Source organism: Pelobates fuscus, chromosome 7 (genome assembly GCF_036172605.1).
Source record: "Pelobates fuscus isolate aPelFus1 chromosome 7, aPelFus1.pri, whole genome shotgun sequence".
Taxonomy (NCBI): domain Eukaryota; kingdom Metazoa; phylum Chordata; class Amphibia; order Anura; family Pelobatidae; genus Pelobates; species Pelobates fuscus.
The window spans coordinates 167,444,838-167,458,816 of record NC_086323.1 but is presented as its reverse complement, the minus strand read 5'-3'; the positions used below and the strand labels follow the sequence as shown (position 1 = coordinate 167,458,816).

The window sequence follows — 13,979 nt, the reverse complement described above, 5'->3', positions numbered from 1 at the left end:
CTGTGGAAGCTCCAATGAGACGCGTCCACCTTGCCGTACCGGACCCAGATATCCGGTGTGGCAGACGCTGACTCGGCTCCTGGAGCAGGCAGGATGGTGTATATATCTAACGGTGAGAGGGCGGCAGCCCAGCACCCAGATTGACTAATACAGAGGGACTCCTCCCTGCCATGCAGGCTGTGTATACAGGCTCTATACAGGGTGTATACAGGCTCTATACAGGGTGTATACAGGCTCTATACAGGGTGTATACAGGCTCTATACAGGGTGTATACAGGCTCTATACAGGGTGTATACAGGCTCTATACAGGGTGTATACAGGCTCTATACAGGGTCTAGACAGGGTGTATACAGGGTCTAGACAGGGTGTATACAGGGTCTAGACAGGGTGTATACAGGGTCTAGACAGGGTGTATACAGGGTCTAGACAGGGTGTATACAGGGTCTAGACAGGGTGTATACAGGGTCTAGACAGGGTGTAGACAGGGTGTAGACAGGGTGTAGACAGGGTGTAGACAGGGTGTAGACAGGGTGTAGACAGGGTGTAGACAGGGTGTAGACAGGGTGTATACGGGCTCTATGCAGGCTGTATTAACTAAATTGTAGAGTGAAATTTTACTAACAGGGTTATTCACTAAAGTCTGAATGTCCTCGTACCGAATGGGGCCCAAAATCCTGGTACAAACTGCGCCGCTTGGATTCGCTCTGTTAATCTGGTCCACCGGACGGCCGGTATCCGGACCGACTGCTTCAAATCCAAACTGTTATACTGACAGCACTAGCAGCCAGCAGGCAAATAGTTAATTATTCGGCAACTGGTCAGCACTTGCTAGCCAAGCCGACGCAGGTGACGGGTAGGATCCATATCATTAATGGGGGGGGGGGGGGAACGACTAATTTCCTGCCCCGACCCACCTTTTTCCTGCAGTGTAAATCATTACAGTTTTAGAGAAACTGCAATAATTATCTTGCATGAGTAAGACTGCCTTTAATGGCTCTCAATTAGACAGTCACTAGAGGTACTTCCAGGATGCTACTGGACTCTGAGTCCCTTAAATGACGCTCAACGCCCTTATGCTCTACGTTAGGACACCCAGCGTCAGTGAAATCCCCATAGGGGAGAGCATTGAGGCAGTGCTTTCCTATGGGAAGGGCTTAATGCGCTCGCTACACATGTGTCTTAGGCCCCCCCCGTTGGAGGATAAGGAGCGCCTAGTGAAATCATCGAAATCAGGTAAGTGACTGAAGGGTTTTTCAAAGAGACCTTATAGACACCCAGACCACTTCCACTTATTAAAGTGGTCTGTGTGCAGTGTCCCTGTCCCACTTAGTCATGCAATGTAAATCATTGCAGTTTTTGAGAATCTGCAATAATTACATTGCAGGACTAAAGGACAGCCTCTATTGGGTTTCAATCAGACACCCACTAGAAGCACTTTTTCCCTGCTAGATGACTTTTGGTCGCCTAACTGATGCTTCTACAACCTCATGCTCTGCATGAGGACAACCAGCGTCCGTTAACTACCCATAGAAAAGCATGTAAACATTGATTTTTCTATTGGGAGGGCCAAATGCGCACGCACATTAGCCACCGTGTCCCCCCCATCGGTGGTGATGGAATGCTGAATCAGGTGAGTACAGAAAGTGTTATTTTTTTTGTATTTTTTTTTTTAACACTTTCAATGCCAGGGGGTGGCATAAGATAGGGAGGGGTGGCAGAGGAAACTAGTGTATTCCTTACACTATAGAAACCCTTCAATCTTTTACATGCCGGTCCGGGGCCGCGAGGGAAGGGGAACAGGGGGCTATATTGTGTTAGGAATACAGACTTGTATTCCTAACACTAAAGTATCCCTTTAACTGAACCTCACTCTCCTCTGCAGCACTTTTTTCTTTTTTTTTTTTTTTACCTACATCAGCTGTGCACACTTCTAAATAGCTGTACACTCACATCACTGAAGCACATACATTAACTAACTGCACCCGAATGTAAACACACTGTTACACACACTTTTAGTTGGATAAATGCAAGGAGTTTCGGAGATACAGCATTCTGTCTCTGTGGTTGAGGACAAGCTGTCTGAGCTTGTTTCTTGCATTTCTGCATGAAGTACTGATCTACGCCTCAGGGGGAATCTGATGTCTTAACCCTTCCTCTGAACTTTGAGCAGGGTGGATTTTATTTAAATCAAGTAATTTTAAATCGCTAGTCTTTAACACTCTTTACATCATGATTTTTAAACATATACACATATTCTTGCTGGTTGCCATAATATTTAATATTTGCCACCACATGAAAACATAATATTTAGAATAATAGCTTTTTAAATTTGTTTAGCAGTTATCTGAACTGATTTTCATATATACCTTTAGAAATAAATAGATGATGATAATCAGGGCTCAAAATTTCAACTAGTCACTAGCTATTGGTGAGTGAAAATGTAGCCCTGGCGTGTAGAAATTATTATTATTTTACTATTTATATAGCGCCAGCAAATTCCGTAGCGCTGTACACAGTACTGGAGACCCTATCTTCAGAAGGATATTGATACCTTAGAGAGAGAGTTCAAAGAAGGGCTACTAAACTGGTTCATGGATTGCAGGATAAAACTTACCAGGAAAGGTTAAAGGATCTTAACATGTATAGCTTGGAGGAAAGACGAGACAGGGGGGATATGATAGAAACATTTAAATACATAAAGGGAATCAACACAGTAAAGGAGGAGACTATATTTAAAAGAAGAAAAACTACCACAACAAGAGGACATAGTCTTAAATTAGAGGGACAAAGGTTTAAAAATAATATCAGGAAGTATTACTTTACTGAGAGGGTAGTGGGTGCATGGAATAGCCTTCCAGCTGAAGTGGTAGAGGTTAACACAGTAAAGGAGTTTAAGCATGCGTGGGATAGGCATAAGGCTATCCTAACTATAAGATAAGGCCAGGGACTAATGAAAGTATTTAGAAAACTGGGCAGACTAGATGGGCCGAATGGTTCTTATCTGCCGTCACATTCTATGTTTCTAAAAAATACATAAATACAAAATACAATAGGTGGACTAACAGACACAATATTGTAACCAGACAAATGAATACGTTAGGAAAGCCCTGGCTTTAAGAATATGTTTGTATTCCTAATGCTATAGTTCTCCTTTAAATAGAAAACTAAATTCAGATAACTTTTTCCTCCAGAAGCATTTTATTAAGATAAATCTTTATTCCCCCCCCCCCTCCACTCTGGCTGTCAGGATACATCATGGGAGAGGGAAGGGACCACTAAAGGTTTCTGCTATACATTAGTCCATCAGTTTCCTAAATGGCAATACCACTGCAGACTTGGGCTAAGGATTTGTAGAGCTCTGTGCTCTACAATCGCAGCAAGGGAGGGAAACTGGATGCATATAAAATTGGAGGGGGAAAGATTAGTTTCTAAATCTTTGAATGTATAATGTTTATGGTCAACTATAGGGATATTGTTGTTGAGGTATGTGAAGGGGGGCTATCAAGTTGAGAATTTCACCCTTTTTTTTTCTTTTTCTGTTTCAGGCCAAGTGTTAGATGGTAATCGGTCCCCATGGAGACTGTCATTTATAACAGACCTATTTTGGGGAATTGCAGACTTTTTTGTCCTATTGTAAGTCTTCTATTTTTTCACTGTAATACAGTATATCATTTTCATAAGGGGACAATGCACTGGACAAATAAAACCTAAACAAATCACAGTTTAGAACATATAGCCCCCTCACCCCCCATAAAAACATACATGTATTTAATTAAGCACTTTGTTTATTGAGGTATCTAAACCAGCTTGCAAAGTTGTAGATCTCTTATCAGCAGCCTTTGCAAACCCTCCCATTCTTCCCTAGCCCAGAATGTTTGTGGCTGTCCAATTACAGACTTCCCAATGCAGCTCAATGTGAACTGTTTGCTGAGCAAGCATATCTGGCAATTGCCTGATTCAGGAGTATAGCCCCACTGAGCTAAACAACCAGGAAGTAACATGACCTGTTGTCTGATTAACAGACAGCAGGATGTAAACAAGGTTAATACATACAAGTACACGTTTAGTAAAATAAAAAATAAATGAGAAAAAATTTTTTTCACACATAAAGCACTCCAGCAAGCTAAAAGTGCTTCGGGTAAGTGGAGTGTTTCTTCAAAAGGATAATGTAAGCACTATAACCATATCATCTCATTGAATTGGTTATGGTACCTGGGTCAGTCTCTCCATTCCATGTTTAAACATTTTGAGTATAACACTCTAAAAGTGTCCCTGGCCACCCACAGCTTGCATGTACTTGAGGCATACCAATTCATCCCAGTTATGAGGGTACTGTGATAGCCTGAAAAGTGTCAGCTGACACTGCTCAGGCTAATGCTTCCAGTGCAGAGGGATGGGCTGCTGAGGAAACTTGTCTACCAATAAAACATTAATAGTGGTTTAACACTGGGCAACTGCTCCAAGGGGCTATATCTTCTTTAATGAGATTAAAAGAACACTAAAGTCACCTAAATTACTTTAGCTAAATAAAGCAGTTTTAGTGTATAGATCATTCCCCTGCAATTTCATTGATCAATTCACTGTCCTTTAGGAGTTAAATCACTTTGTTTCTGTTTATGCAGCCCTAGCCACACCTCCCCTGGCTATGATTGACAGAGCCTGCGTGAAAAAAACAAAAAAACCTGGTTTAACTTTCAAACAGATGTAATTTACCTTAAATAAATGTATCTCAATCTCTAAATTGAACTTTAATCACATACAGGAGGCTCTTGCAGGGTCTAGCAAGCTATTAACATAGCAGGGGATAAGAAAATCTTAATCAAACAGAACTTGCAATAAATAAATCATAAATAGGGCTCTCTTTACAGGAAGTGTTTATGGAAGGCTGTGCAAGTCATACGCAGGGAGGTGTGACTAGTGTTCATAAACAAAGGGATTTAACTCCTAAATGGCAGAGGATTGAGCAGCGAGGCTGCAGGGGCATGTTCTATACACCAAAACTGCTTCATTAAGCTAAAGTTGTTCAGGTGACTATTGTGTCCCTTTAAGCACTTACTTTGCCCCTGTTTCCCTTTCAGAGGCATATCATGTAATTTCTTTTGTTGATTTTCCTTAGATTAAAGTAAATTGACTTACATGTTATTAGTGCTTTAGTGCAATTTGTCTGAGTCTTTCTGCACCCTCTTTTCTGTAACACTTTTTTTTTCTATGAAAAGGCATTGTTTACATTACACTATAATGTAAATATTGTTTTTCACTTTGACAATAATAGAGGCGCTTTCCCCTTACAGTCCTACAATGTTTGCAGTACTTACATTCTTCGTGCTTATGCGCCAAGCAGCAATTATTCTGGAGATGCATTAGTTAGTTTCATCAGGAGATTGCCCCAGTGTGAAAATTGCTGCGCATGCATAATAGACCCTCCCAATACTTCTCTATGGAGTAGCATTGAATTCACTGAGATCATCATTGGTGATGATCTCAGTAAATTCAATGCTTCTCTATAGAGAGATTTCTCAAAGCCTAATTAAGGTGACATTTCTGCATGGGGTGCAGAAGCTTGTGTGTACAATGGATGGTAGATATGCTTACATGAAGTTTACCCCTGTGGGTGCTGTTAACTTCTGTCTTCAGTTCCTTCTGATGTATTTAGCAGGGGTTGTCGGTGTTGTAATGTCACACATGGATAAGAGTACAACACTGATATCTGGGGAGGATCCCATAAGACCATAGGTCTATCATAAAGATTTATTTTGACTGTGTTGGAATTACAATGTGAATATTGATATTTTTTTATTTTATTTTTGATGGGACAGAGACACTTTAAATATAGTGATAAGTAGACATAATGTTAAAAACAAACTGTAAAATGATAGTACCATCTTAAGATGGAATAAACATTTATTCACTCCTTTATTAATTTTGCTTTTCAGGTAATTATTGAGGCCAAAAGCTATAAAAAATCTTATTGATGTCTGAGCTATACCGTTAACACAATTGATATTATTTTTTTGTTTCCTTTGTGTCCCATCATTTAAAGGCTCTGTATTTTTCTCAATCTGATTTTATTCCCCACCCCTTTAAAAAAAAAAAAAAAAAAAAAATACATGTTTGGGAGGGCCACAATATAAATGGCAAATGATGCTTTATATAGTCTGTGTGACTCCGTGTATTAAATTATATAGGGGAAATATTGTATTGAGCATTAAACTCACATTTACATATTCATATTTACAGTTTTAAGAGCATACTTCAGCCCGACATATCGAGAAAAGGGTACTCAAACTCTATATCCAGCTCGCGATATGATGACGGCAGAGGGTATGGTTTTGCTATTTACAAAAAATGTGATGCTGTGATTTTACGGTCTGTGGTTGTGAATGTTTTTATTTATTAAAAAACTTATGTAAAGTATCAAAGTATCGTTTTAAAACGGTTTGACTGTAGGACTTAACTCCGCATAGAGAGCTTCCAGCTCTCCAAAGGACGTAGTAGAGAGATCTTGCATAGAAGTAACTATTGTTGATTTTAATAGAATTTTCTTAATTTGAGCCAAAATTGGAATTAAATGCTTAACCTTCTCTCTCTCAATATGTGCACAATATAGTACACAACTAGTAAAGTCTCTCACACATGGCAAGCCAGCAAACATGGTCTCTTCTCATTCAGGGAACTTTCCACCCTACCTGAGTAGAATGCTCTCCCCAGCTGTTCCCACCTCCTATAACCTTCGATCCAGTACTAGCACGATATTTAGCATACCGCAGTATAAAAATAAAGTGGCTCGATCCTCATTTTCCTACAGAGCACCGCAATTATGGAATAACCTCAGGGACACAGTCAAATCTTCATTCAATCTAAAATCTTTTAAGAGATCTATGGCAATATACCTCAATACCGAATGCACCTGTCATGGTTGACTATATTTATTACCTGTTATGTATTAAATTTATATATATATGTGTGTGTGTGTGTGTGTGTGTGTGTGTGTGTGTATATATATATATATCTTGCATGTTGTATTTTTGTAATATTGTATCCTATTGTAACAATGCAATGTTTTTTGACCCAGGACATACTTGAAAACGAGAGAAATCTCAATATATCCATCCTGGTAAAATATTTTATATATAAATAATTCCAGCGCCCACATTTCCATGTGTGAGCCAATTCATAGAGATGTTGGACATTTAATAGGGCATTGGGAGATGTACCTATAGGCTCTTGCCTACTCTGTTACTTATAAGTCAATGCCTGTTTGTAACAAAAAGATGGACTGATGCTGAAAGCTGCATCCATAATTTGATATTTTTTGAGCTTTTATAGTTTGACAACTCCATCAATTCAGAATTCCAATATTTGTTGCTTATGGTCTTTTTAACAAACACATGACAAGAAGTTTTTATATTTTGTGATTACATTTTTGCTTACATTTCATTGAGGAGCAAAATTAGCGAATCCTGAATCTAGGTTAGTGAAGGCTCCTCCTTTGTGTTTTCAGCAGCTTTAAAAAGACCATAATTTTCTCTTATCAGGTTGAAGAAAGTGTTTATGCTTTAGTTTCTAATATTCCATTTTAAGTTAATGTTTTGTTTGACTATTTATCTTTACCAATTCATTACAGGCCTCCTCCACCCCCTCGCCGTAGAATGGGTAGAATAAATCATGGAACAGGTCCAAATGCGCCTCCAATGGGAGGAGGTGGATGAGGAAGGTACGTTCTTTCTTACATCAGTCATTGTTTAGCGCATTTGATAGTAGTTAATTTGGTGCAGGCCTGCAATATGTCAGTCACTGGCACAACTATCTTATTGGTACCGTATTTCACTTTACTTAAAGGGTTACACCAACCAAAAACCAATCTTTTCATAAATCACTGGTTTTGGTTAGTGTTGTCCTTTCCAAAAGTTAAAAGGGGGAGGGGGGAGCTAAAACTCACTTCTGTTCCATTCTTTCTACAGTCTGATCCTCCTTGTCTGTCATCATTCGCACTCCCCCTTTTGGAAAGGGGGAGTGGAAAGGAGGGCAGAGAGGATGGACAGAGGGGAGAAAAAGGGGAGACAGTGGGGGGGCTGTGACACCATTGGCTCTCTAATGCCAGCGTGCACGCCTCAGATGCCCATTTTGCACAGAACTGAACTTAACCAGCCTGGAACTTTGTTCTTGGCTGGCTAATGCCACTCCCGCAGGTGTTCTTTTTAATCATTCAATAAATAACTGGTTGGGTTTGAAAGCATAAAGGATTCACTTGTTAAAAAGAAAGTGTTCAGTTTAGGGGACAGAAGTTGAAACTTCTCTATCTGTTGTATTAATAGCTATTGTTCAAAAACCTTAATATTAAACCAGAAGCAAAGTGGAGGATACTGCAAGCTAAAATAATACCTATTTCAAGTTGTGCGAAATAACAAACTAAAGACCTTAATGTATCGGATCAATTTGGGTTCATAGTTATATAGTATAGAGCAGGGGTGCCCAAAGGGTAGATTCCCTGATGTTTTAAAATACAGCTTCCACGATATTGTCATTCTAATGGCAAAGCATCATGGGAGTTGTAGTTCTTCAACATCTGGGGGGGGGGTCTAATTTTTGGGCACCCCTGCTATAGAGAATTTAATGATATCCAGTATAATCAGTCTTCATCAAGCCAATTTTAAACACCACTCCTGTTTGTTTAACCCCTTAAGGACACATGACGTGTGACATGTCATGATTCCCTTTTATTCCAGAAGTTTGGTCCTGAAGGGGTTAACTAAAAATACCTGTCAACAAAGAGTTACTCCAGGCACCCTGTTCACGTTCACTGTTTTGAAATGGTCACGGTACCTGAAGTCTGTCCATGCAGCATTTCACTATGAAATGTTGCACATATAGTGTTTACTTTTTATTGCTGGAGGTGTAACTTAACCTACAGCAGTATAATTGGGACACCATTAGTCAGCCCAGAACAAGAGTTCAGGGCTGGTTTATGTCAATTTGGTGCATATTTCTGTGCATAAAGGGTAATTCATTGGCTATCAGGCTGTTGAAACATTAATTTAAAACTTGTTACAGGACCTGTTAAAATAAGCTAATTCTATTTTACTATTGGCAAAAGCTACAACAGATTTGTCTGAAAAGGTACCTTTGATGCCACATATAAAGTACGCTTTTTAAGCAGACTTGCTAGCAAGTGTATAGATTGGAGAAAAAGCTATTTAAAGAAATGTTTTTTCTCCCACCTGTCAATCAGTGGGACTTGACCAGCATAAAAGACCACCCACGGACAGAGAGCAGAAAAGACCTCTCACAGGTGGTCCTTCTGCAATCCACACATAGCAACTACAGTGCATGCGCTGTGGATGATATGATAACTCTCTAACCGACGTTGGGCTTAGGAGTATAATAATTGACTGACGCCACTCCATTCAGACGTCAGCGTGCCAGAGAAAGTTTGCCCTTCTTGGAAATGTGTCCCCAAGCAGGGCAAGTCATTGATGACCGCAGGATGAAATAGGGCAGACCTGAGGGGGATGTTACAAAAGTGTAAAATCCTATTCTGTGAGTGTATATATAGCAGTTCTGGGGCGAGTAATTGCAGACAAGGTTTGTGGATCAAAAGAGCAGTCTTACCTAGTGTGCCAAAAGAAGTGGAAGAACTTTTGCATATTAACAGTATTTTTTAATAGCTATTATATTGTACTGAACAAAGTTTAATCTTTGAATTAGATTTTTGCCACATTGTAAGTTATGATGATGATTATTATTTATTAATAAATACATGTATATTTTTTTTGTAGGTAAACGCCTGCTCTTGGTAGCAGGCATCCAGAGAGGGGCATTTAGCAGCGCTCTTTGAAGTGGAAAGTTCATCTCACTGTGAATGTCTCTCTCTACCTGTAAAAATGCTCTGCAGCAATGCGGATTAATGATGTTCTGCTGGGAATTCCCTCTCCAGGATCCAGTATTAACTGATCAGCATGTGTACAACTGTAAATGTGTCCTTTGTATGAAACCTGCAGTCTGCATGCCATAAACCTAAATAGCAAACAGATTGTGAGAATTTATTTCAGACTGTTGTGTTTTTGTTTTTTAGTACATCAGAGATCCTTTTGGATCAGTGCAGTGTCCCCTAGTCTAAATATAGTGGAGCTTTTGAAGTCCAGCAGCAGGAAGCTGTTTGTCAGCTCCATCCTAGATGCTTTTCTTGCTGTTAATTTGTGACTAAGGACAATGATGTCCCAGAAATAGTCTACATCAACATACTTTAAATAAACTCATGCGAGAAAGACGTATGATGTAGACTCTGTCCTACAGAGAGGTAGCAGCTTATGGTGCATATCAGAATGATTTAGTGGGGTGTAGCCGAAGTCAGTTTATTTTTGGTCTTTCTGCCATTTTGTCAACATTTTTTTCCCTGTTCAATAACAATAATGGAAGTTACAACAATTTTAAGATACATATTTATTCTGTTCTGACTGCTTTAGTAATATATATATATATATAATAATTTTTAAACCAAAAGAAAAACAATTGCTTGCTCTTTCCCACTTTATTTGAAATTTTGAAGTAAAATGTTTTGCATCACACCTCGACTCGATTGCGTTATATTTATGTTAAAATTATATTTTCTTGGTATTTTTGTTTGTATTATTTCTATTGATTTATGCAGTGTGAAAACACAAATTGTATGAGATACAAAAAAACAATTAAACATGGTAACTGAGGTAAATTGTAAATTTTGAGTCATCAATGTTAATGAGATTCACAGGCCTTGTTTGTTTTATTACTTCAAAAACTCCTATTTGTGTAGCTTTGCTAAGTTTTTGGGAAACATATACAGTCCATTAACAGATATGCACTATTTGCTTACTTTCCAGAGACTCTGTTTAGTGAAGTGACGCTTTTGCCTCATTTCAGACCAGCGCTATTGAGAATGCATTAGCAAACTATCCTAACAATTACCTTTTGCCATTAATAACCCTAATACTAGCCGAACCATAACACATAGGGATTCCCTAAGCTGATGTCACTGACATCAACAGGGAGGTTTTACAGTACAGAGCTCTTTGTTAATAATGCCTTCTCTGTGATTGTAGCATGAACCGATCATTGTGCTCTCTGTTGATCATGCAGTGATTTGGACTGGGCAGCATGCATAGGAAGACCCACTTCTCAAACTCCACATGTCTCCCAATGAGAAAATCCTGTTGCCATCACGAATGACCACCATTGATTTATTTTAAACCTAGGAAAGAAGGAATAGATAATGCTGAGCTAGGGAGTCTACAAGCCCCTAGCCCAAGCATGTCGAACTCAGGCCAAATAAACAAGGTTTACGTTTATGTGGGCTGCAAAAAAACTAAAACTTAAGTTTTCATAGAAATGTAGGTTTATTTAGAAAAGTACAGTATAAAAAGTTGCCTAAATGACACTGGACGTCCTCATGCTAGTAGTGCTTCAAAGTAAACAAAAGAGCAAATTTATTTTATGGAGACGTGCATTTGCATTTACCTAATGTTTCAGTCCAACTACCTTGACATATTAAAGGGATTCTCTAGTGCCAGGAAAACAAACCTGTTTTCCTGGCACTAGAGAATCCTTGAGCGCCCCCCTCACTCCCGCCCCCAATTCCATGTCGCTGAAGGGGTTAAAACCCCTTCAGACACCTACCCGAATACAGCGCCAATGTCACTTGGAGCTGGCTCAGGCTCCGCCCACGCTCCTCCCCTACCGGCAATGGCTGCACATGCCCATTAAACCTCCCCCTAGGAAAGCATTATTTAATGCTTTCTTATGGGGATTCCGGCAACGCTGGAGGTCCTCATGTATAGTGTGAGGACGTCCAGTGTCGTTTAGACTACCTCCCTCCACTCTAACACACTGCCCCCTCCTTCCAGCACTCTAATTTAATACACTGCCCCCCCAATTTAACACACTGCCTCTCCTTCCCACCACTCTAATACAGTGCCCCCTCCCTAAAATTAATACACTGCCCACTCCCTCACCCAATTTAATACTTTGGTTCCCTCCCCAATTTAGCACAGTACACAGGAAAGTCCTCCAAGGTCAGCTGCCCATCCTCCAGTTACAGCTCTTCTCAAGAAGGCCAGATGCTCCTCTGGCACTGTGAGCTAGAGGGAAGGGGGAGTGGCTGGCCTGCAGGAGCACGCGATCGGCCGTGGGAGGGAAGACAAGAATCATACACAAAATATCTTTATCTTGCGGCTGTCGCAGCCACAACACAAAGTGCTCCCAAGGCAGGAGCAACGTAAATATATCCATTGTGGGCTGCAAGTTTGACATGCTTGCCCTAGCCCAATAAAGTATAAGGGGATGTTTTGTTCCCTGGTCCAAAACCCTTATTAACCCCCTCTCCCCCCCAAATGCTGGTTAAAAGTACCCAAGCCTCTGGCCATTTGCTCCACTTTTTTTTTTTTTTTTTTTTTTTTTTTTTTTTTAATGTAGGGGATTAAGAAGGGAAATGCTTACATAAGCATTTGCCTCCTTTTAACAACATGTTTGAGATTGGCTAATCTAAAAGGGAAAAACGATCTGGATTATTGTGACAAACGCTCCATCCCACATATGTTTGCTGTGGACTCCTGGAGGAGTGTGGAAGCCAGCCTCCTGCCCACCCACTATGGTCCAGATCTGGGACACCGTTTGGGAGTTACTCTGCCCAGCTGCCATTAACAGCTTTCCCTGGTTTGGCACTTTCCCTTCATGCAAATAGAGCTGAACACTGGCTCTCAGGCGGCCGTTCGCATGAGCCAAACTCACGCAAAGTCCTCAGTGGTACTTAGCCTCAACCGCTATGGAACTAATTTCAGCATGAGGACTTGTTTTCCCGGTCACCTTAGCGGGACTTGGCCGCGAATGTTATAGAACAGTTTTTGGCATGAGGGGACAGTGCGGTTCCCGGACAACTTGGAACAAACACTAACTAAGAGACAGGTGTCAAGAGCTCGCAAAAGCACCAAACGCCCTAGAACTATTTTGGGCATAGGATCACGTGTGTGGCCGGTCAGAACTTTAACACCCAGCCGGGGTACAGGGAGCTACGCTACAATTATGTACTAAAGTGAATTTAAAATTTAAAGCCAGAGTAGCTGAATAATTTGAAGTTAGAAAAAAAATAAACACGGAACACCAATAATTTTTTCTTATTGTTTTACAGAGTATTACTAAGCCTTTTATATATTTAATTACAGCCTTTTGGTGTAATATTTAGCAACATTTTCTTATTTATGTAAAGCACACACTTTCTTCCTACCTGATTAGTTCTATTTTTTTGTCAGTTAATTCCAAAAATATGAAAGGCATAGTACCCGTGGTGAATGGTATCCTATTTTTTGTTTCATAAACATGTATCAATACAATGCAACATTAAAGGAACACTACAGGTTCAGGAGCCAAACATTTATTCCTGAACCTATAGTGCAAAATTCACCATCTAGCCTCTTGCTTGTCTAAATATAGTAAAATCTTACTTGTATTCAAGTCTGCAGCTGCTGGCTCTGCCTCTGAGCTGCCTGCATTCATGATATCAGAAATGATTATGTGAGCCAATCACAATGCTCTCCTATTGGATTGGCTGAGACTGTCAAGGAGGCAGATCAGGGACATAGCCAGCACAGGTCAAACACAGCCCTGATCAATCAGCATCTCCTCATATAGATGCATTGAATCAATGCATCTCTATGAGGAAAATTCATTGTCTGCATGCAGATGGTGGAGACACTGAATGGCACTGCTGCACAGTGTACAGCACTGCCCCCAGGGCTCTCTTTGCCACGAGGCTAACAAGACATTTGACTTGGGCGGCACTTTTAGCCTAAGCACCCTGGCAGATGCCCTGTTAACCTCTTTCATGGGGGGCCCAAGAGCTGTCCGGCTGGCCACCTCAGGTCCCCCCGAGGCTTTGAAATGCTCCCAGTGCAGCCAGGGGGTGGGCACGAGGGAGCCCTCCGAGCTCTTCCTGCTTAGCTCCCTCGCGCCC

General features: G+C 40.5%; 1 protein-coding gene across 2 annotated transcripts; it reads left to right on the top strand.

Moving 5' to 3' along the window:
* Positions 1-3: 3 nt before the first annotated feature.
* On the top strand, positions 4-10,566 carry SELENOK (selenoprotein K). Of its 2 annotated transcripts, none has more exons than XM_063426902.1 (5): positions 4-112; positions 3,547-3,634; positions 6,239-6,322; positions 7,626-7,741; positions 7,777-7,847. In XM_063426902.1, exons 1-5 carry the CDS (start codon positions 94-96, stop codon positions 7,836-7,838), a joined length of 369 nt encoding a protein of 122 aa, XP_063282972.1. In that variant the 5' UTR covers positions 4-93; the 3' UTR covers positions 7,839-7,847. The 2 variants fall into 2 exon arrangements, with proteins under 2 accessions (XP_063282972.1, XP_063282973.1); XM_063426903.1 differs by lacking the exon at positions 7,777-7,847 and adding an exon at positions 9,778-10,566 and having other exon boundaries at positions 5-112; positions 7,626-7,715.
* Positions 10,567-13,979: the final 3,413 nt, after the last annotated feature.